This window comes from Chrysemys picta, chromosome 24, assembly GCF_011386835.1.
Source record: "Chrysemys picta bellii isolate R12L10 chromosome 24, ASM1138683v2, whole genome shotgun sequence".
NCBI lineage: Eukaryota > Metazoa > Chordata > Testudines > Emydidae > Chrysemys > Chrysemys picta.
The window spans coordinates 11,722,354-11,746,509 of record NC_088814.1 but is presented as its reverse complement, the minus strand read 5'-3'; the positions used below and the strand labels follow the sequence as shown (position 1 = coordinate 11,746,509).

The following is a 24,156-nucleotide window of genomic DNA, read 5'->3' as shown; positions in this document are numbered from 1 at the left end:
GCCTTACTCAATGCTTCCCTGGATTCTCCACGGACTGGGGATGGGCTGAGCGTTAGAGAACCCTAGGGAGCTACTGGAAAGGGTCAGATTCCAAACGGGTTGGTTTGGTCCTGCTTCTCCTCCCCTTCCCCATCCAGGCTGCTGAGACTTCCCAGAAGCAGAGGACCACATGGCAACCCTTAAATCAGCAAGAGGGCTGAAAAGTGCTTTGTTGCACTCCATAGGGACGCTCAGGGCCTGGACTGGAGGCTGGGCAGAGCTGTTATAAGGAGACCCACCTTTTCAGACATGAGCCTCCATTTAATCAGGGACTTCGGTCCATGTATTCAAGTGCTTAATTCCCACTGAAATCAATGGGAGTTAGGTGCCTAAATACCTTTGAGGATCTGGGCCATAGCCATCTAACAGGCCTGCACTGTGGGCACAGAGGGGAAGGGCCTGCTAGGGGTGGGCTGGAAAGCTGTCTCCAAAATAGAGCTTCAGTTTGGTTTTGCACACGATTCCATTTTTTGTTGTAGCTGAAAAATGCCTCCACCACCCCAAAAAAATCCCCCCCCCAAACCCAGAACACCCCCCCCCCCAAAATCACTGAAACTTTTTTTCAAAAAGTTGTTGACAGGATTGAAATTGTCCATTTTCGGCAATATTTCCCATGATCGTTTTTATTAATATTTGTATTGACAATTGATTGCCATGTTTATAGAAATCATTTCCAAACGCCTCATAGAAAAAGCAGGTACTGAGCACTCAGTTTTCAGCCAGACAACGTTTTTTGGGGATAATGTTTTGAGAAAAATGCCAGTTAAAATTGCATGAAAAAAAATAGACAATTTCAAACCCTGTGAAACAGAAACAAGTTTGCCATTTTGAACAAAATTGTTTTCTTGTGTTTGAAAGAGCTCTGCTCAGAAAGTTCTTTCCAGAGTCTCCCATTGGTCGGAGTGAATGCTTTGTGAAAGAATGGGCAGTTTTTCTTTAGTTTCATCTCTCTTCTCCAAACCCGACCTGTCTACCTTGCTTGAAGTTTCTACACATTCGCTCTTGACAACTCTGAAGATTTTATCGCATGTCTTGCACTATGTGGTGTTTTTCTTAAAGCCCAGGCTGGGAATCTCAGCTTTCATTCCTTTTTTTTTAAAGTGAGGTTCTAGTCCTCAGGGTTTCAAAGAGAAGATGGAAAATGGGACACCCCCCCCCGCCGCAAATGCTCAAAAAGCAGAAAGCAATACAAAAGACCCCCCTCCCCAATTCAAAAATAACCTCATGATTTTTAGAGCCATCTCCTGAGCAACTGAAGCTGTTGCAATTGAATGGGTGGTGGGGTTGGCCATGCTGCCTTCCCGTAGTATTGAGTCCCCCGGTGATGGTACTGATGGGGATCCTTACCACGTTTTCGTCATGGCTCCCCTCCTCCTCCTCCTTGCCAAGCAGGTCTAACAATCTTTCCTTGATCAGCTGAAAGAGAGACAGACTTGGTTACTTTAGGTAGGAACAGCCAGTCACAGCTCTCCGCCCTGAGCAGTAGCAGCACCCAGCCAGCCAGGACAACCACTCATTCTCTAAGACGCCTCTGGGATCTTCCCCGCCCCCTAAAGGGCCTGGTGGCAGCTTGACGTCTCCATGTGAACGTGGAAGGCCAGATCGATCTCCAGTGCAGCTCCTGGGACCACGGGCTGGCACCAGACCCTCCCAGCAGGATTGGCTCCAGGTGAGACCACAAGCCCTGTTTCTATGGATGGGAGCTGCAATGGGCCGTCCATCCCCCACACCCCCAATCTGGCTTGTGGCCCATTGTGTGCCCCACACCTCGGTGCTGAGTGGGCCCTGCCCCGGCCGCCCTCTTGAGCGGGGTGGCTCTATGGGGACGGGGTGCCAGGTGCTGACTGCACATCCGGCTCCAGCAGCGCTGGCATGAGTCTAAGAGGCTGCAAATGTTGCGCTAAGCAGAAGGGCTTCATGGGAGCTGCCTAATCGCTGGAGCAGTCCCCTCGCACGGCGCCCTCACAGAACGGCCGCTGCCAGGCACGGGCAGGTTGCGATAGACGGCTGCATCCAGCTGCTTGGGAATGCAAACTGACAGGCTGGGGAGTGCCACGTTTGCCCGACTGAAGCTGTTGCAATTGAATGAGGAAAGTGCTTAAGGGCCGGGCTCTCTGGCCATCGGAGGCCAGTGGAGGCTGAGGAAGGGGGATAAGCTGGATCTGCAACAATGTTCCCAACAGGCCCAGATCCTGCAGCAGCATTGTGGCTCCGTGGCTGGGGAGGGGACAGGCTAAAGCAAAAGAGGAGGGTCCCATGGAGTCACATTTTCCTCCCTGAGACCCGTCAGAGAAGCCAGCAGAAGGGGGGCAGCAGGCAATGCAGAGAAAAAGGTTTTCTGCACAGAGGACCCAGGAGATCTGCAGTATTTTGTGGGGGGGGGGCGGCGAAGTCCCTTCCCTCGACAGAAAAAATTGGGGAAGAGGAGGACGTTTTCTGATGGAAGACAGCTATATTGTCGAAGCAGAAATGCCAGTGGAAAATGGCTGTTCCTAGTGACTTTTTCGGGTTATTGAAAAATCTCGGTTGGCCGGGTGAAAAATTTTTCAGTAAACCCCCTCCCATTTTTGCCCGTCCAGCTGAAATTTTTCAGTTGCTGAAAACCACAGAACGTTGGGCTTTCCAGGCGAACCCGAAACGTGTTGTCGAAAAATTCTGACACCATGTTTTCATCCAAACTCTTCCCTGAAAAAACATCCCAAACGTTTCCTGAGTTCTAGCAAGAAGGCCTATTTCCAGAGAGGCCATGAACGCCGGGAGGATGCTGGTGGATGGGCAAAGATACTTTGGCAGGAGCGTGGGAACTGCCACTCGGGATCAGACCAGCAGTCGGTCTAATTCTCTGACTGCCAGTAGCAGGTGCTTCAAAGGCAAGTGCAAGAACCTCCCTAAGTGGACTATTATGGAATAACCTATCTGCATAAGAACAGGAGAACGGCCGCACTGGGTCAGACCATGGGCCATCTATCCCAGCATCCTGTCATCTGACAGCAGCTGGTGCCTGAAGCTTTAGAGGGAATGAACAGAACAGGCAACTTATTGAATGAGCCACCCTATCATTCAGTCCCAGATTCTGGCAATCAGAGGTTTAGAAACACCCAGAGCATGGGGTTGCCTCCCTGATCATCTTGGCTAATGGCCACTGATGGACCTATCCTCCATGAACTTATCTAGGTTTTTTTTTTAACCCAATTATACTTTTGGCCTTCACAACATCCCCTGGCAATGAGTTCCACAGGTTGACTGTGTGTTGTAAGAAGAAGTACGTCCTTTGGTTTGTTTTAAACCTGCTGCCTGTTAATTTCATTGGTGACCCCCTGGTTCTAGTGTTATGTGAAGGATCCTAACCCCAGAATATCTCTAGGGTCCTAACCCCAGAATATAGGGACTTCTCTACAAGGGGAAATTGACCGGTAATAACTATTCCAGAGCAGCGTTTATTCTGGGATAGAGTGTTCATACAAGGGAGGTATTCCAGGATAGCTAAATTATACCAGAATAGCTATTCCAGAATGGTGATTCTGGACGAGTTCTACAGGTCAGTTTCCCCTGTGTAAACAAGACCTTTGTCAATGAAGGTTGCTCATCTACACTTCTTCCAGATGACCTCAGCGTATAACACGCTTGGGATGTGCAGTGCGACTGTGCAGAAACCTCACGGAATAAAGTGTCATTTCTATTCATAACACCAAGAAATCAATGTTTGCCAAAAGAAAAAAACTTGGCAAGAGAAAAATATTCTCCAGCTTCTATGAATGGACCCCCCCCCCACACACACACACACCAGAAACTTTATTTGAGAGAATTCTTATTACCTTCCGATCAAAGAATCCAAAAGAGACACTGGCTTGTTGGATTTTAATCAAATTCTGTGTGTGCACAGATTGAGATATAAACCAGGGAGCAGAGTCTGTTTGAACTCCAAAGCCCGTATGAGTTTTATGCTCGTATTTTTCATTATATTTTATTGCAAAATAATGCCACCCAATATGAATGGCTGCTCAGAAGGGACTCTGTCAGTAGAACTGCCTACCTTACACTGCAAATGCATCACTACCTCTTTAATAACACGTAAGGCTTGTCTACTCTTGAGATGTTACAGTGGCACAGCCGTAGCCCGGCAGCTGTCGTGCTTCAGAGTGGACACCACCTGTGCTGACCGGGGGGTTCTCCCACTGGTGTACATAAGCCACTTCCCCAAGAGGCAGGACCTAGGTTGATGGAAGAATTCGTTCACCAAGCTAGCGCTGTCTATACCGGGGGCTTAGGTTGGCTTAACTAATCTCGCAGCAGTGTGGATTTTTCATGTACCTGGGCCAACCGAACTTTTTAGCATAGACCAGGCCTTAAAGTGGGATTGTTTAAAAAGTCCCTAAGCAAGTCAGGGGCCAAAGGCTGACTGAAAATCAATAAGCCATATATGCCAAAGCCAAGGAAGGTAGTCTGATTGAGTGGTTACAGCACTGCACTAGAAGTCAGGACACCTAGGTTCTATTCCCAACTCTGCAACTGGAGTCCTGGGTGACCTTGAGCAATTCACATTGTCGCTTTGTGCCTCAGTTTCCCCACCTATAACATAAGGACTTAGATCGTGCTTTTAAGCAGAAGATCTCAAAGCACTCAAAGTGCTAGTTCTTATGATTTAGGTGCTTTTGAAAATGTCATTTGACTGTCCCAAACTGCATGAAACTAAAATATCCCGGATGTTTGAAAAAGGCATATGTTCAGAAACTATTTCACTAAAATATTTGCATATGTTAAAAACTAGTTTACTAAAATGGTCAAAAAATTCAACTATTTTACTCAAGTATTCTCCGCCTGTCACTAAAATATCGGAACAGCTTTTTGTTTAATCAGTGAAACAACATATGTCCTGGCATTTAACTGGCATAACTTCGCGCATGCCCATGGAAGAGAGTCATTGTTTGCAATCGGAAACCTGCATTTCCGTTTCTTGCTCCTCTCTTACGCATGCTTCTGCTGCGCTCGGCGGCCAATGGGGAGCCTTCTTGTAACTAAGTTCTCACCTGTAAATTGCTATCGAGGACAAACCACAGCTATAGTGCCTGAGGGATAAATGATTATTTGTGGAGTTGTAGCACCCAGCGTCCCCCGTCGGGGTCACGGCCACATTGTGCACAGCGCTGGGCATATACAAAGTAAGCGCAGTCCCTGGCTTGAACTGATTAGAATCGAAAAGCCCAATTCTGCCACCTTTACTCCAGGGGACTTGTACCACTAATGCTACTTAAATGAATTTGCCTCCTCACAACATCAGTGCTGCACGCCACCAGAGATCGCCATGCTCGGGTGCCACCGCCGTGTGACTTTTCAGTAGCCTTCTCCACTCTGTGAATAGCCGTCCTGGAAATCAATGGCCGCTTTAGTAGCCACTTGCATTGAAATCATTCCCGCTTAACCATCAGTGGTGCGTTACAGCCCGCTGGCTTGTTTCAGAGTCAGGTGCTGCTCCAAGGACGGGCAGCAGGATTCAGCAAGCTGAGTAGGGAAAGCAGGGACAGGAGCACATGGCAACATGCCCAGAGGGTGAGCTGGTTAAATGCTCAAGTTAAACTAGGTCCAGGAGCAGAGGGGAAGAGCAGCCCTATGGTTAAGGCTGTGGGGTAGGACGCCAGGCACCTGGGACTACTTCCCTGCTCTGCCACAGATCTCTTGTGTGACCTTGGGCAAGTCACTTAGCCTCTCTGGGCCTGTGGGCCCAGCATCCAATACAGGGTAGGGCCGAGCTCAGAAAGTGACACCAAGTGCCTTTAAAACTCACAGCTTCCCAACGCCGGGGGTGGATTGAGACTCACTCTGCTCTCGGCTGCAGACCTGGCAGATCTGCGTAAGGGGCCTTCCAGGGCCAGGGGAAGGCTCAGGTCCAGGCATTCTGACACCCCCCGGACACCTTGTGCCCCTTCCCTTGCTGGGTCTGTGCCCAGTCTCCTGGCAGCCTGGCTCTGAGTCTGCAATGCAAGCGCTTGGGCCCTGACTCTGACACCCGACCCTCGTGCAATGAGACCCAACAGCAGTGTGCCAGGAGCACATGGTGTGTAAACCCCTCCCCCTCCCCCGGCGGACTCTCCTGAACGTTTCCCGTTGCAGCGCCTCTCCTGTGGGCTTCGTTCAGGCCTAACACGGAGACACAAGCTCCTTAATGAATGTCTCTGACTAGATAAGTCAGAATAGCCTCCCCCAGGCTGACCAAGAAGGCGCACAGCATGCTGGGACCTGTAATCAGCAGGCTGGCTCTGCAGTAAAGATGAAGGCAGCCAGGAGCAGCACAACAAACCTCTGTGGGCCACGTACGTTTGGAGCACACGCCGGCCCCTCGTGACTCTCTGCTGTTCCACTGCAAGCAGGGCTGACAGCGCTCCTCCGTCCCTGACGCTGCTTAGAGCTGGTGAGACGGGGGCTTTTCGAGCCACCGGCCCTGACAGGAGCTGAGCGCTCGCCAGCAGCTCTCCCGTGCGGAGCCGAAGTGCTGGAGATGGGGGCCCCAGATGCAAGGAGCCGGTAGCCCCCGAATTAAGACAGCTGCTTGGCGCTCTTAGTCTGCAACTTGCCATCCCTCCGGGGGAAGTCCCAGTTCCAGCTGCATGTTCTCGGATTCTGGACAGGGTTTATAGGATAGCTGGCGCCAACGGAGAGACATTGAGATTTAGTCTCTGCTGGTGTAACCCACACACCTCCTGGGTGTGGTGTTCTGTCGGGCTTTTAGCTCACCAAGCTCCAGAGGTTCTAACCCACCCGCCACCAACCGGGCTGTCGGTGTTACAAGTGGGGGCTTGTCTGGGATTTCAACTGGGAAGTCTCTGAAGTTCGGGACGCACTTTCTCAGCTAGGAGAAGTATGTAACCCACACACCTCCTGGAGGTGTTGTTCTGTCCCATCTAGTGGCCCCGAGACCACTTAGAGAGTTAAATCATAGAAGATCAGGGTTGGAAGGGACCTCAGGAGGTCATCTAGTCCAACCCCCTGCTCAAAGCAGGACCAACATCAACTAAATCATCCCAGCCAGGGCTTTGTCAAGCTGGGCCTTAAAAACCTCCAAGGAAGGAGATTCCACCACCGCCCTAGGTAACCCATTCCAGTCTGCTCTACAGCCTTAGCTAACAGCTGGTTGGGTTTCAGCTCATGAAGTAGCAGCTCATGCACTAAGCTCTAGAGAGCCCTCGTTCTATCCCTCTCACCAACAAGCAGGGTCTGTTAGTGTTACACTTGCTCACTGGACTGAATTTAAACTTCATGTCCTCCCCTTACGCAGTTCAGATCTTGTCTTTTTATGATATTCCTTCACTGCCATGGCAGTCTCAAAGCCTGTTTCCTTTCCCCCACTGTCATCCATACAGCCCCGCAGCCCCGAGCCACTTCCCAGTCCCCAGGCTCCCATCCTTTCTTCAGCCCAATCCCTCCCAAAGGTCTCTTCTACCGCAGGCCCCACATGTAAGGAATCAGATTGGATTCTCCTGGGCTGTCAGTGCACCAGGAGACGGCCTGCTGCGATGTTTGCCTTTTGTACAGTGCCGTGCGCAACCTTGGGAAATGATCACTGATGATAATGGCCGGGGTCTTCACAGGAGTCGGCTGGGCAATGAACTCCCTCAGGTTTTCCTGAAATCCTCAGCCTCTTTGGGGAGGGCAGGACTAGCGATGGGGCCTCTGTCCAACCCTCAGCAGCACGGAAGGCTTGACACCTTTCTCCATAAGCCAGTCCTGATAGCCGGGCATCCAGTCTAGCTGGTAATATCGCCAGCGAGAGAGATTCCCCAGCTGCCCTTTGCCCTCGCTCTGCTCTGGAGTGAGGCAGATCCCCTTAACATTTGACCTTGATTGAAGGAGCTTTCAGCCACCACCGCCTGTCCTGACCTCAATAGGGGCAACTGGGGCTCCCTGTCTGCCTTGCAGCTCTGCTATCGCTTTGGATGCAGATTTGAGCCACTATGGCTAATCTCTCCACTCCAAAACACAGCTCATTTTTCATGTCTCTAAACTGGGGCATTTTCTAGGCATTTGTAGCCTGTTAAAACAGATCCCTTTTCTGTAAATCCATGCTCTGTGACCGTGCAGTATGCTCCATCTTGGCAGCACACACTCCACGCAGCATATTCCCTATGGCTGGCCAGCCCAAGAGAACAGTGGGGGATATTTGCATCATTGACTAACCAGTTTCTTCTTTCTGTTCAAGTCACTCCGTTGCAGTTGCCTGCTGCTCTCTGGATTTAGGGTCTCAAGACAGAGTTTTAAGATGCCAGGTCAAGCCCGTAGATCACCTTGTGAAGGATGCAGTGCAAAGCCCGAGCAGGGAGAACCCTGCAGTGGGCTATTATGGGATGTTAATGAAATAGAGGTGGGGGGGAATTTTTTCGCCTCATTTTTTCTTCACTGAAAAGTGCATTTTTTTTTAGAGCCCGATACAGAATTTGGTGGATAGTTTCAGCTGGGGAAATTTTCCTCCCCAAAGAGTCGAGACACTTTCAGTTTGAAATATTTCAGTGTTTTGCGCTGAGTTGGCGTTTCGATTAACCCCTCCCCCCCCAAAAAATGGAAAGGGTGAAAACCACCTGAAACGGACAAAATCCAGATGAAAAACTTGAAACAAAATTAGTGTCGAGTCGACGCGAAACATTTCCGTCAATTCAACATGATTGTTTTAGTTTGGGTGTTTTTGATTTGATGAAAAAATGTGGTTTGGTTTGACTCAAACTGGATTTTTTTCAGAGTTTGTGGTTTGGGCCCCAAACGGAAACCCTGTTATTTGCTCAGCTCTAAGTGAAAGTGCTCTGAGGTTATGAAATTCCCTTTCTGAGGCAGGAAAAGGCTGCTCCCAGCCATATCCGATACACCCATCGCCAGGGGAGAGACCCCATTTGTCCCACAGCAGGGCTGGACACAAGTCAGCCTGCTTGGATTCGTGCTGTGTGTGGTGAACATATCAGCAACATGCTTTGTAAAGGGGGTATCATTATCCCTATTTCACAGCAGAGGGAAACTGAGGCCCGTGCCCTGACTTGAACCCACACTGCACTCAGGGGGACCTGTGCGTGTGCTTGGGTGAAATCAGGCCAGTATGAGGCCTATGCATGGCAAAGGCCTGGTTTGCGGGTTCGTGGTGGCCCCCTGTACCGGGGGAGTTCCCCTCACGTCAGGCAAAGAAGCCACAGCAGAGCTGGGACTAGAACCCAGGACATCTGGCTCCCACACCGGCATCCCGCCCCTAGGGCTACACTGCCCCCCTGTGGAGAGGAGGTGGAAGAGGCAGTCGAGTTCCAGAGGATGGGGTGGCGGAGAGGGGGAGACTCCAGAATTAAGCCCAGCTGTCCCCTTGTAAAGGCTGCGGTGTGAACTGGCATGGCTGGTGGCTGAAACGATCTTCCGGCATCGGTGCCCCACAGCAGGATGGAACCAGGGGCCCAGTTTGTCTCTGGGGCGCAAAGCAGTGGGTGCCCCCTTGGGCAGCAGGGCACGATGCAGGTGCATGCGGAAGTGCAGAGGCTGGGGGGCTCACGGGGGTGCAGGGCATTGCTCCGAGAGACGTGGAGGGAGACGGGATGAAAGGAAGGTAGCGGTGAGGGCGTGGGAAGGATGGAACATGCAGGGAGACAGAGGGTTAAATGCCTTCCTCTGCTGTGTACACTGAGGCCAGCCTGGGCCTGTCCCCTAGGAAATGTCACGTTTGTCCGGCTGAGGCAGGGTCTGTGCCCAGCACGCGTGGGCCGGCCAGGTGCTTCGCTCTGAGACGACTCATTGGATGAAGCGTCTATCCCACCAGTCTGCACGCTAGCGAAGTGGAAACTAAAACCACCGCGATGCGGCCTGACAGCCCAACTCATTCGCTGCTCTTAGGAGCTGGCGACACGGGCAGATGCTCTGTTCCCGGGTGGTGCTGGGGATGTGAAACATGGGGGACTCGGGGTAGTGGGGAGGTAAAGCTCTCCACCAGGGGAGATGTTGGTGGCTTTGAATGGACTGGGCGGGGCCCAGATGAGGCATTAGGACATCTGGGTTCTATCCTAGAGTTGGGACCTGGGATAGTCACTTGAACCTCGGATCCGGCTTTGTCTCCATCTGTAAAACAAGGATGAGGTGATTGCCCCTTCTCCTTTGCACAGAGCCCCGACTGATCCTTGCAGGGTGCTTCGACAGATGGAAGGTGCCACCGCTCAGCACAGCCTGGGCTGGCTTCCTCCATAAATGTGTCCCTGTGCTGAACGGACACCCCTGGAGCAGTGAGCAGTGAGTTGAGTCTCCATGCCTCTGAGCCCGCTGCTGAGAGGGCGGAGAAGAGCCAGCCATGCTGGATGGCATTCAGTAGTCGGGTCACTTCTCCTTCCAGACCCCACTCACGCCCTGGCAGAAGCATCACAGCTGAGACCCACCACCCCGATCTCTCGCTGAAACGTTCCAGACCTGATGCACCTGATGTTTTGGTTCCCATTTTAAATACGTGGATGTGATGCGGAGGATGTTATACGTGGGTCCATTAGGCCCTCGGGGTGGATGAAATATCAAACCTCAACCCCCACACCTGAGTGTCTGGAATTCTCTCCACTTCTTTCATTTGCAGCACAAATTGCACTTCCTGTGAAAAAAAGCGAGCGCTCCATCTTTTTCCGCCTAGCCGATTCAAGCGAGGCACCAGTGATATTAAAAAGGGGATGCGCTCATCGCAGGCAGAGACATGAAATAATATTCCCCTCACTGCAGAGAGCTGCTCCGTGCTGACCCGGCCCCGGTTTCTGGATGCTGCACATACACTCCGGTATATTTCATGGCTCAGCGGATTCTACTTTCGCTTATTTCTTTTAATGAAAGAAACCAGCCAAGATTCCCCCTTTGAGTCTCTTCGGCCCCCTCCAGCTTCTTGCTTTGTTTGTTCTAGTGAACTGTGTGCTGGATTGACAGCCCTGGAGACCAAAATCCTTGATCCCGCCCCAGATGGGGCACAGCGAAAGCTTCCCCCACACACTGCCCTTCCAGGCACTTTGCCATGGCCTGCTCTAATCCTTGGCATCTGCTAGGCAGTGGGACACTGAGCAGGGCCAGGTGCTGTGATAAGAACAACGCTCTGCACACGTGCGTGGCATATTCACTCCACAATTTCAGCTCCCTCTGCAGGTGTTAACAAGTCAGACTGAGCCACCGAGTGATGTGCCCAGCGAGTGTGCCCAGCTGTGGCAGAACCGTGAATAGAAGCCAGGTGTCCTGACTCCCAGGCCTGGGTTACTATCACAAACCCATCTTCTCTCTGGAACAAGGTGGTTGCTCGCCTGTGGGGAACCAGACAGAAACTTCATCTTCGAAGCAGTGTGGATTGGTGGAGAGAGCACTCGCCTGGGACCCAGTCTGTTCCTGGATCTGCTGCTGCGTGAGCTTGGACAAATCACGTGCCCTGCTCTGTGACTCAGTTTCCCCATTGGTAAAATGGGGATAATGATATTGGATTTGGGCTCCAGTGCTGTTGATTCGGCACAATATTCACTAGAACAAACAGAGGGTAAAGGAGGGGAGAAGTGATGCCAAGGGGGAATCTTGGTTAGTTTCCCCCCCCCCCCCCCCCGTTAAAAGAAATAACCCAAAGTGGAACTCTGATGTACAGTGCTTGGAGATTACTGATGGAAAGGGCTAACTGTTCTTATTATCTCCCACTGGTCTGGGAGCAGCCGGCCAATGGCAGCTTCTCGTCACTCCCACCTGAGACTGGATTAGAACCCGTGACTGGGAGGCACAAAGACTTTTATTTTGAGTTCGCTCTCTGCTCCCTAAGAGCCTCTTGCACAAAGGAAAGCGCAGGGCTTAAATTCAGCCGGAGCTGTCCGGAGCCGAGCTCTGGTAAGTTTTTTCAAACATTGACTCCAGGCTGATGCTATTGTGGTTCTCAACCGGGGGTCTGCGGCCCTCTGGGGACCCACAAGCTGGTTTCAGGGGGTCCGTGGGGCCCTGCGGCTGAAGGCTGGAGTCCCGAACCTGGGTGTGATCTGAAGGGCTGAAGCCCCAGCATGCCCTGCGGAGAATTGGGGGGGGGCATGGTGTGCTCCAGGAAATATTCAATGAGAATTTTAGCTCTGGGACAGAGTAAAAGGTATTGGGGTGGGGGATTAATGGGGAACAGCATCAGCAGGGCCATGACCTTGTGGCCGTGGCAGGCATTGACACCGCAGGCTCTGCCGGGCATCTGTGTGCCCGGAGAGGAGTGTGCTCCAACTGGTGCTGCATGTGCCAGTGAAGGCACTGTTAGAATTAAGCAAGGAGCCACCTCTGTCGACAGTGGAGTGCTGACTGGCAGGGATGGGGGGCTGCAAGTCACCCCTGTGAGCCTTGATTTCCTGTCCAATCCTTCCAATCTCTCAGTTCCCTGCAGCAATTTTCTGCCCTGCTCACAAATTCCCTCCTTGCAGCGATCAGAGGAGACCGGCAGCTTCATGACAGGGACCATCGCAGGGGTTCCCTCCACACAGGGAAAGGTCATGGTTGTGAGGGACCCGATCAGGGAAAGGGAAGCAGCGAAGGTACCAAATGCGCCGCTGCACATCTGTGGATTTGATTTCCCTCAGGACCGGAGGTTCCCGCTCACAGTGTCCTCGTCCAGATGAATTTCTACGGCAACATGTTTCCAACCCTCAATGGCGTTAGCTGTAAAAGGTGCCAAGTGGAAAGCAATTGCCACCAATCTGGCTAATGTGTTTCCACACTTGTGCTGTAGGGCCCGAAAAACTTTTTTAAGGCCAGGATTCTTGAGAGGACAACGCTCCGCAGTGCACTGTACTGCATCCACAAACCAATAATGCCCCCTGGTCCCAGCGCCTCACAGCCACGGCCTGCAGCAAGCCTGGGCTAACAGGGCAGGGTGCTCCTCCCACCCGGGCACTCGCTGTCCCTAGCCCAATCACCACCTGCCGCCATATAGAGCAGCAAGTCGTGGTTGTTCACGATGCCAGTCATGGGTAGCGCATGACTCCTGCATTTGGGGAGGCTGGAGGTGAGCACTGGACGTTCCCAGAAGCAGGAGGGGTCCCTGGCGCCTGGCCCATGGCCCGCCCCCTGCTCCATCCCAAGGCCCAGCCCCGCTTAGCCCCCTTCCCCGAAGCCCCCCCCACCTGCCGCTTGCGCCTCCTCACCCCCTCCTTCGAGGCCACCTGGCTGTCGTTTCCCAGCAGGCAGGGTTGCCTTGGGGGGAGGGATGGGAGAGGCGCGAGCAGCAGGGCTGGGGGTCCTCGGGGAAAAGGTGGAGCATGGGCAGGACTTCAGGATGGGGGAAGAGGGAAGAGGAGCAGCGTGGGCAGGGCCACGAGGGAAGAGGACGAGCAGGAGCAGGGCCTCGGGGCAGAGCGCAGGTGGGGGTACGGCCCGGCCGCCCTTTCGGCGGCAGCGCTCCAAAGATGGCGGGCTGGTGCTGCATCCTGTTTGGGGAGGCTGAGCCTCCCCTGGCCTCGTATACCCCCGCCCATGACGACAGCGGCTTGGCACTGGCCCGAGGAGGATGAGAATGACTCTCTAACCTGGTGCTCAGGGCGCTGCCCCAGGATGAGGGAAACCCAAATTCACGTCCCGTCTCCAACAGCAGTTTCATTCTCTATGAAAGGTGGGACAGCTTCAAGAGGAGGGAGCGAGCCAGCCCAGGACACAAAGGGCCCATACCCTAAGGCGCTGCCCTGGCACGGGAGGAACACATGTTTGAATCCCTCCATGCCCCCAGGCCGGGAAGGGAATTGGAGCCCAGTCCCACCAGCCTGGCGGCGCGCCCTCACCACAGGTCTGAAGCTTCCAGCAGAAGCTGCTGCTGCCATCTTGTGAATCCTTCAATTGCTGTTGTCCAAGTGGCCAAGGGTCGGAACGAAACATTTGGGTTTGACGCTCCCAACACTAGCAGACTTTTCTGGAGTGGTCGAAAGCCTGCGGCTCATGGTTGTCGAGCGTGCGAATACGTTCAGCTGCCCTGACACTGCACTTTCCAGTGAACGAACCTTTTGTTTGTACATTTCCCCCCCAGCCCCACCGCTCTGTTCCTGAGTTCTGTCCTGGCCCGGGAACAGCTGGTGACCATGGTGCCTTGGGCAGCCATGAAACCTTTATGGGTGGAGGGGAGGACTTTTGTCAAAAGACTCTGAGCACCAGGGGCTCCGCTTTATGCCCCCAGCCTGCCCACACGGCACTGTGCCATTGTGCAGCGCAGGGTCCTCAGAGGTACCCAGCCCAGCAGCCCCACAGCGCAAAGGTAACTGTTAATTTAGCGCTCAGCTGATGGTAAACGAGGCCTGGGTTGAATGGTGGAGAGAAGCTTCCCCTGAACAGGCCCTGGCAGGGGCGTGACCCAGCCAGGTGGGACAGGACAAAACTTGTTTTTTTCCATCTGCCCCCATGTCTGGTTGAAGTAAACGTTGACCAATGAGCAAGTGGGCAGCTATGGATGAAGAGGCTGGTCTAGGCAGGCCCTGATCCCTTCCCAGTAGCCCCTTTGCCAGTCCTGCCTTAGAGCAAGGCCAGCTCCCCTCCCTCTTCCTCTCCCTCTCCTCTCCTCTCCTCAACCTGCCTGGAGAGTCTCCTATTCATAGATCATAGAGGTTGGAAGGGACCTCATCTAGTCCGACCCCCTGACAGATTTTTGCACCCGATCCCTAAATGGCCCCCTCAAGGATTGAACTCACAACCCTGGGTTTAGCAGGCCAATGCTCAAACCAGTGAGCTATCTCTCCCTCGGTCTCTGCTCCCACCATGCCGCCTTGTGGCCATTCCCTCTGAACCAGTGGGCCCCGCTGCCTCCACTCCATTAACCCACCCCGCCCCCTACTGAAACATCTTCCGTTCCTCTCCTGAGAGGAAGGAGTCCAGTGTCATAGGTGAGAGACGGTCCTGGGGATCGGAGCTTCTGGGGTCTCCCCCCAGCTCTGCTACACCCCTGCTGTTTGACAGTGAGTAGGTCACGTCCCTTCCTGTGCCTCAGTTTCCCCATCCGTAAACTGGGGATAATGCTATTCTCTCGGTTGTGAGGCTAAAGTCGCTAATGATTTGAGAGTGCTTTGAGGTCCTCGGGTGGAGAACGCTAGAGACAGGCAAAGCACTATCATTAGCTGTTGCGGGGAGCCGGGCTGCCATTCTCCTGGGTTTGGGGTGCACACAGAGCATGTATCTTCTGGCAGTTGGGCATGAAAGGCAGGCCAGCCTCACCCAGCTGAGCGCCTTGCCGGGGTGCGGGGGTGTGGATGTTCGTGTGGTGCAGGAGAGGACAGGCCTGTGGCTCTGCATGGGGTTTGGCACTGGGGGAACAGAACTAGCAGGCAGCCTGCGCCCGTGAAGGGATGGCACACAGGGAGCAGGCAGAGGATTCTGGGGAACCTCTCGCTGGAATGCGGAGGCCTCTCAGGCAGCCATGGCTCCCGGGCGGGTCGGGGCGGCTGAGTCTGTCATGCTGTGGAGGAGAGGAAGCGAGAGGAGCTGTGGAGGGAGTGTGCGTTGAGGGACAGAAGCCGCTAGTCCAAGGAAGACGATGCCCAGCAAACTGCCCTGGAGAGGGGACGGCGCGGGCACAGCCCGTGTGGGGCAGGGCGCCGGGGAGGAGCACGCTCTCAACATGTTCACAGCTGCAGACTGCGCTTGCCAGGGAATGCTATTGATACTGAGGGGAGCAGCCCCCTTCCTGCCGCACTGCGACTGCATCCCCAGCTATTTTGGGACCAGGAACCAGGGAGGCGACAGGCACCAGGGTTACAAACGTCGGTGCAATGCTACCCCTTGCTCTTGGTTTGATCATCAGCATTGACGTGATGTGTCACTTACACGAGATGGGATAAAACTACACAAGGGACACAGCCCTCCTGCTTCAGGGTGGAAGCTGAAGTGGGGGTCAGGAAGGAACTTCCACCAGGGCTTGGTTATTCCGTCATTTCCCATTATGGCAGATTTTGCACCTTCCTCGGAAGCAGCTGGTACCAACCACTGCTGGAGACAGGGCATTGTTTCTGATCCGGTTGATCAGTTCCGAGGTCCCTAGGGTGCTGGCCATTCCATGGGAGGACCGAGGACCCGGCCTCCCTGACGGAGGCGTAGAGAGGGCTGCCCCAGGTAGACCTAGCATGAATCCATGCTGGCCCATGCAGATGACTGTGAGAAAGGCACAAAGGCAAGCAGTGAAGGGAGGGGGCGGCAGGGCTCCTGGGGGAGCGTCACCCCCTGAGACAAAGCTTCTGAACAGGAGTGAATCTCAGCCAAACTACAAGCACCTGGGCAGCAACACAGCTGGGGCTCTCGCTAGGTGTTCGCCTGCACCCAAGCCTGGCTGAGGGTCTGTCCACAGGGCAGAGTTCCCAGCACCCGGACTCACTCAATCACACAGCACTCACGCTCCCTAGCGGTGGAATGAGGAACACAGAAGGGGAGATCTTACCTCGTAAATATAATCAAAGAGCTCTAGTACTGTAAGGATACTAGCACCAATAAACAATCCCATCTGACCGCCAATGTCACCTAGGGGAAAGAAAACAGCTCGTTTTACTCACATGCTGTCAAAGAAACGAGTTCAGGGAATGCGGATGGGTACCCATCAGTTATGTCTTATCTGGGATTTTCTGAGCATCAATCAGAGGCTCTCTCTCCTGGCTAAGAATGAAATCCCCGGAGACACAAAGCCAGAATTTCCACAGCGCTCTCTGTCAAGGTTTCCCCTGAGGCTGACATGACAGTGACGTGATATTGCATGTAGCACTCACAGCGCGAGAACGGCTTCTTGCTCCAGTCAGCAGGTGCTGAGAGGAGAAAAAAGCTACATTTGGTAGAAAAACTCCACAACACACTAGTGATCCAACGTGACAAAGGATCAGGGGCATTGTGTCCCGCAGGGGAGCCCATCGGGTTTCAAACCTTCGCCTGCTAGTTGCCGGGGACGAGGGAAGGAAAGAAAAGATGGAACGACTCCCCAGATAGGAAGTGGTTTCCAGTGACTTGTCAACGGGGCTGCACAGTTTGTTTTACAGCGCAGGTAGGGATGGCTGGGGTAGAGCATGGGGAAATATTACAACACTTGACATTGACTGGAGGGGAAGGCTAAAGGCAAAATGCTCCTAAACAAACAAGACTCCGGTCTTAGCAACTGAACCTCTCCTGCCACACGTTAAAGGGGGTGTGGTGCAGGCTGACAGACCTGCAGGTGGAAATCTTGTGTCCTTACAAGTGACGGTCACGCTGCCTCCTACCCCTGCCCTGGGAATGTCACCGTCTAGGGGTGGAATGCAGTCCCTGTAGCCCACTTTCTTTCTAGATCTCAGTTACAGGAGTGCTCACTACCGATATATAGGTAAATAGCTATGGTGCCAGCAGATGGCGCTCCAGAACAGGGCCTGTGTTTTGTAGACCCTGCTGTTATGCATCGTAAATGGTTTTCTCTAGCAGCGCTTTACAAGCCCTGGTTTTTCAGGTTCTTTTGCACAATGGTTAGCAAAGGGGACGATTGCACTGCGGGTACCTGAGCACGGAGACCTCGACTGACAACACTAACTCATGTCATATAGGCCACTGCAACAGGCTGCCTTGGCCCCTAGAAACAAAGGGCTTTGTAGCCTACTGCCTCACCCAGCCCTGAAGCTGCATGAATCCTGTCAAGAACAGAGCCCTGCTGTTCCAGAAAGCCCCACAGCATCTCTCTCTGCCCGCCTGCTCTTACCAGCCACCAAGTCTTGCGTGGATCCAGCAGCAGAACTCAGTGACAACAGCCCGCATGAATATCTCATCAACGAATGCATCAATCTGTCAACGGACCCTTATTAGCATCCAGCCTGAGTCACTTTCCAGGCTGCAGGGTCGGTAGGTTCTAGTCATTTACTTAGAAGACATGGAGAGAGACGGTAACAGCAGAGGAAAGGGCTTAAAGGATCTGCAATCCTCCCAAAGACTAGAGGCCACGCTGAGCTGAGCCCGGTGCAAGCATTTCCACAGCTGAGGCACTGGAGGGACAGGGGGTGCCTGGGGCGTTTCCGGGAGTGCCACCCTCTGGGTTTGTCCAGTCACCCAAGGCCAAGTTGTGGGAAAAGAGCAAAACAGTCCCATTGTGCTTCTACTAAAGCAAAGACGCCAACTCACCTCTGCTCTTGCAGGTCCATTTTTGTTTGACTTCTTTTTCCTTTGCAAATGGAGGAGGTTTCCCTACTGGACTCCCACTGTTTTCCCCCAGGCCACCAGCGAACGATGTCCCTAACCAGGTTGGGCATTTCTGGCATTGCATCACACAGCCTGATTGGAACCAGCCCAGAGTAACTCTGCATGGGACTAACCATGGCATCCGCTCTTGTCTGGATGCTACAATGGGCAGAGATGCAAGAGATGTGGGTTTTAAATACGGCCACAGACTTGCAAGATCTCAGGCAAGACTCTGAGCTCAGTTTGCCTGTCGCCAAAATGGGGGCAGTGAGATTTCCATGACTCACGTCCCAGAGCACTGGGAGGGCTAAGTACATGGTGTTACACGTGTGCTACATGTGCTCTGAGCTCTCGCCATCCGGCCAGGAGGCCGCTAGGCCTATAATATCGCAGCCCAGCTCCCAACGGCACATTCTGAGAACATGCCAATATTCACAAGGGCGCCTTTTCCTCCCAAAGGGCTTTGGGCAGGTTCAGTCCTCCCAAACGTGGCAAAAAATGGAAGTGCACCTGGGTGCAAAGTCAGAAATGTTCACACTAATTTCCATGAAAAAGATTTTCACCAATTTCTCCCAACCCTTTCCCCCAGCTGAGGAAAGATGGTCTAGTGGTTAGGGGAGTAGCCTGGGACTTAAGAACCCAGTGTTCAGCTCCCTGCTCTGCAACAGTCTGCCTGTGTAACCTGGGGCATGTCACTTAGTCTCTCTGTGGTGCAGTTCCCCAGCACTGCCCAGCCTCATTGGGGTGCTGGAGGCTAAAGAATGTGAGGTGCTCAGCTATCTCAGTGAGGGGGACTAGAGACGGGCATTAGCCAATCAGATCAGTGCTTGTGTCTCTGCAGAGTGCCCAAAATAACAGAAACCATATTAACCGCTAGCTTGGTAAGCGAAGGTGAGGGCCCAGCAGCTGTCAGCGGCTGGAAGCACAATTAGCTAAAGCAGCCAACAAAGGCAGGTGTGATCAGCACATGCAGTTCTGCCCCCATGTGCAATCTCCCTTGCTTTGTTTTCTGCTCTAGCAGCCAGGCGGGGAAGGGGAGGGGGTGCAGATCGAGTAGTTTGCAGTTGGACCGGAGTGGGTGAGACCAGTGTCCAATTGTTAACATTATGCGAATGAGCGTTACCCAGATTTCGCTTCATCTTGACAGCGAATGGCTTGATAGTTACGGCTATCATCTTCCTGGCTTTCAAAGCAGTGTGTTCTGTCACTTAAGGGAGTGTCCTGGTTCACCTCCTGCTGTATGAACATCAAAGCTAGCCCAAACAAGCCTCCGACGATGCCGCAAACTGATTGTTTTCCCGGTACGTTACACTGGGAAAACAATATTTCCCAGCAGTTGCAGTCACAGGCAGAGAGACCAATATGCTTAGAGATAGATAGCTCTTGTGCAAGAACATTGGGTCACGGCGAGCCACTGATACGGGCTCCTTTCCTGTAGTTCTTCCATTGCTGGTACCCAGGAGAGATTCATCCACTAAGTAGGAGGCGAAGTGGATAACTGATTAATCATCTTCCCCATTACTGTATTTGCTGGAATACACAGGAAGCAAAGGGATGCAGCTGGAGGTAATTTGACTGTATGTTCCCAATCTGTCATTCAGCTGCAGGAGTAAAGCATCCGTGAACAGAACATGCTGTATTAGTTTAGTAGAGAAACAACATCTATAATATCGCAGCCCAGTGCCCAATGGCACGTTCTGACAGCATTGCTGTTGCAGGGCAATACAGGGTGTTGGAAATGCTGCCTCCCTGCCCCTGCTGGTTCTTCCCATCCTCTTGCCCTATGGCCTTCTCCGCCTCCCGCTCTGGAGCTGGGCCCACCCATCCCAGAGTCCTAGAATCTACTCCCCACACCCCTAAAGCCAGCTGCCCGCCGATCTAATCATAGAATATCAGGGTTGGAAGGGACCTCAGGAGGTATCTAGTCCAACCCCCTGCTCAAAGCAGGACCAATCCCCAACTAAATCATGCCAGCCAGGGCTTTGTCAAGCCTGACCTTAAAAACCTCTAAGGAAGGACCACTTGGTTCCTGGCCAGGTACCTCTCAGCTCGCGGCTGCTCCAAGGAGACGGAGGGGGCAGGAATAAAATCAATTTCACCCTAGCTGACGCTCATGGCTCTGACAAAGCTCTGGGGGAAGGAATCATTCGAACACTCGTTTGAGAATGATTCTTGTAACGTCTCCTCAGTTCCTCACTATCGCTCCTGGCTCTGGTGTCCTGCCCGTTGGGTGACTTGCTGGGAGAACCTCAGGCCTGTCTATTCTCTTCGGAGTATCTCTTGAACCCCAGGGGCGCTGACTTGGCCACAGGAGTAGCCAATGACTGGGGAGGCCATATGGGCTCTGCATTCATGACAGGAGGCACTTCAGTCGTCCCTCCAGTAGGCTTCCTGCTTACATCCGTCTGGGAGCTGACGAGACAACATAGGCTCATGCATTCCCACTGTCCATAAAACCATTCCTGTGATTTCATCACAAGTCCTGGGATATCAGGGCTTCTTTGAAATAATTCCCCTGAATTTCTGATTTCTGCCTCTGAGCTTGTGAAGTTTTGCCCTTTTTCCAAAATGGTCGCCCTCCCCATCACTGTCAGTGGAGCTGAAGCTGACGCCCAGACCATCCTTTTATTGTCTATGTGCTCCCTACTTCTGTTTGCATTGCCAGGACTCTACTTCTGATCCACTTCCCTAGACCTGGAGATGTCATGGGAAAGGCCGCTGTTTACCTTGTGTAGTAACTGGAGTTCTTCCAGAGGCATGGTCCCTGCATGCATTCCACTCGAGGTGCGCATGTGCTCCATGCGTTTGAGACCATAAGATTTTCACTAGCAGTGTGTTAGTCCGCGTTGGCGCCCTTCTCCTTGTGCTCTGATCCATAGATATAAGAGGCCGTGAGGACTGACCATCTCTCCAGTTCCTTCTCTACTGCAAACCAGTAAGGATCAGCCACAGAGGGGAAGGAGGGCAGGAAGTGGAGCTCCTATGGGGACCACACATCTCAAAGAACTCCAGTTACTCTAAAAGGTAAGTAACCTTGCTTTCTTCTTTGAGCGACGGTCCCTATGTGTATGTGACTTGAGGTGACTCACAAGCAGCATTCACTGAGGAGGCGGCGGTGAGGACCTTGGCTGTATCACAGACTGGAGGACTGCTCTGCTGAAGGACGTGTCCGCTGCACAAACTTGCAAAAGTATTGACAGAGCCTCACGTTGCCTCTCTGCAAATCAGAAGAGGGGCATCCGGAAGAGAGGCTACTTCTCTCTTAATTCATGGTGGTTAAGTCCATTAATGGCTACTAGCCAGGACGGGTAAGGAATGGTGTCCCTAGCCTCTGTCTGACAGAGGGTGGAGATGGATGGCAGGAGAGAGATCACTTGATCATTGCCTGTTAGGTTCACTCCCTCTGGGGCACCTGGCATTGGCCACTGTTGGTAGACAGGATACTGGGCTAGATGGACCTTTGGTCTGACCCGGTACGGCCATTCTTATGTTCTTATGTACTGGTGTAGCTCTGGTTGAGTTGGCCCTCACAACTTGTGGAGGAGGGGTCGCTGTTAACTCGTAGCCAACTAGGATGCAGCCTGAAATCATTTGGTAAGTCTCTGTGGGGAGATAGCTTCCCCTCCTATGCGTTTGGCAAAGGAGACAAGCAGTTTAGATTTCCTGAAGGATTTCATGTTCTGTAAGTCTGATGATGCTAGCACCAGCTAAGAAATCTTTTCCATTTTGCTAGGTAGCATTTTCTCTTGGAGTCTTTTCTGCTGCTGCCAAGGATGGATTGTACTGCCTCCAAGATGACCCTTCTAGGTTTTCCATCCATCTGGATACCACATTGTTAGATGGAAGGATGCAAGGTTGGCGGGCGAATCTTGCCTTTGTCCCGAGTCAGTGAGCCTGGGAAGAGCTGAACATGGCCATGAGAACATCTGGAGAATGCTGGGGAACCAAAGCTGCATTGGCCGCTGAGGAGCAACTATGCTCACCAATGCTCCATCTTGTTTGATCTCCCGCAGGAGTCAATGAAAGAGAGTGACAGTGGGAAATGTGTACATCAGTGGTTCCAACCACTGTAGTAGAAATGTATCCCCTCTGGAATTCTGGCCTGAAGCCTCACTGGAGCAGGACATTGGGCTTTTCTTGTTCTCTTGAGATGCAATGGGATCCTGCAGTGGGAATCTGCAGTGCTGAAAGATGCTCTGTTCTTATCAAGAAGAACAGGAGGACTTGTGGCACCTTAGAGACTAACAAATTTATTAGAGCATAAGCTTTCGTGGACTATAGCCCACTTCTTCGGATGCATATAGAATGGAACATATATTGAGGAGATATATATACACACATACAGAGAGCATAAACAGGTGGGAGTTGTCTTATCACCTCTGAGAGGCCAATTAATTAAGAGAAAAAAACTTTTGAAGTGATAATCAAGCTAGCCCAGCACAGACAGACAGTTAGATAACAAGTGTGAGAATACTTACAAGGGGAGATAGATTTCAATGTTTGTAATGGCCCAACCATTCCCAGTCCTTATTTAAACCGGAGTTGATTGTGTCTAGTTTGCATATCAATTCTAGCTCAGCAGTTTCTCGTTGGAGTCTGTTTTTGAAGTTTTTCTGTTGTAATATAGCCACCCGCAGGTCTGTCACTGAATGACCAGACAGGTTAAAGTGTTCTCCCACTGGTTTTTGAGTATTTTGATTCCTGATGTCAGATTTGTGTCCATTAATTCTTTTGCGTAGAGACTGTCCGGTTTGGCCAATGTACATGGCAGAGGGGCATTGCTGGCACATGATGGCATATATCACATTGGTAGATGTGCAGCTATAGTCCACGAAAGCTTATGCTCTAATAAATTTGTTAGTCTCTAAGGTGCCACAAGTCCTCCTGTTCTTCTTTTTGCGGATACAGACTAACACGGCTGCTACTCTGAAATCTGTTCTTATCATTCGTGGTCCTTGGAAGAATGGAGGCTGTCTGCCAGAGTGTTCTGCACCCTGTGAAGATGTGCTGCCGAGGGGGTGCAAAACCAAACCAAGGTACTGCCAAGGGGGTGATCTGGTGGTGAGTGCACCAGTTCCGGACATGGAGCGCTTCCATGCAAAGATGGGTGGACCTTGCCCCTCCATGTCTGTTGATGTAATAAACTGCCTTACATGGCCTGAACAGGCAAGGACGGAACAAAGGGTAGGAATCATGTGAGGGCTTCATGTACAGCACGCAGCTCCAGAAGGTTTATGTGCAACTGGGTCCAAGTACCCTGTGCTACATGTTCACCCACATGGGTCCCCACCCTTGTTAGGAGGCGTGTGTAATCCATCTTTTCGCCTTCCCTTTTCCTCCTCCCACCCCCGCCAGGCACACTGCCTCCCTGTTTTCCCACCAGGTGAGTGAAGTCAGAACTCCATGGGTACAGCCTGGACAGCCAGCAGCAGGGAGCCTCTGAGCTTGGGGCGACAGACTCGGACTTGCGGGGCCGCGTAGACCGTGCTTTTAAGTTGCGACTTGGACCAGAGCTTGGGCTGCGAAGCCCACCCCACTCCTTAGGCTTCAGAGCCCCATCTCCAGCCCGAGCCGTAATGTTTACACAGCTTTTTTTAGTGCTGCAGCGTAAATGGGGGAGAGATAGCTCAGTGGTTTGAACATTGGCCTGTTAAACCCAGGGTTGTGAGTTCAATCCTTAAGGGGGCCATTTAGGGATCGGGGGCAAAAATCTGTCTGGAGATTGGTGCTGCTTTGAGCAGGGGGTTGGACTAGATGACCTCCAGAGGTCCCTTCCAACCCTGATATTCTATGATAAGCTCCGCAAGCCTAGGTCTGGTGACCTGGGCTCAGAGCTTCACAGCCACTCGTTGCACACACGTACCCTGTGGGGGAGTGAGACTGGTTTGTCCAGACTCTGCTTAGCCTGGTCACCGCCACGCCTGCAGGAATCACAGCTGGAATTCTGCAAAGGGTGTGGGATAGATACACAAGGCCATGTGACTGAGG

The 24,156-nt window shown here is 52.5% G+C and overlaps 1 protein-coding gene across 4 annotated transcripts in view; it reads right to left on the bottom strand.

Moving 5' to 3' along the window:
- The window catches only part of LOC101944360 (acid-sensing ion channel 2-like), a 329,276-nt gene that overhangs the window by 4,331 nt on the left and 300,789 nt on the right, over positions 1–24,156 (bottom strand). For 3 of the 4 annotated variants that reach the window (XM_065577325.1, XM_065577324.1, XM_065577323.1), the window contains 2 exons: positions 16,424–16,503; positions 1,387–1,455 (listed from right to left, as the gene is read on the bottom strand). In XM_065577325.1, coding sequence (XP_065433397.1) covers positions 1,387–1,455; positions 16,424–16,503 — 149 coding nt within the window. The remainder of the gene's footprint in view (positions 1–1,386; positions 1,456–16,423; positions 16,504–24,156) is intronic. The other variant, XM_065577327.1, reaches the window with a different exon arrangement.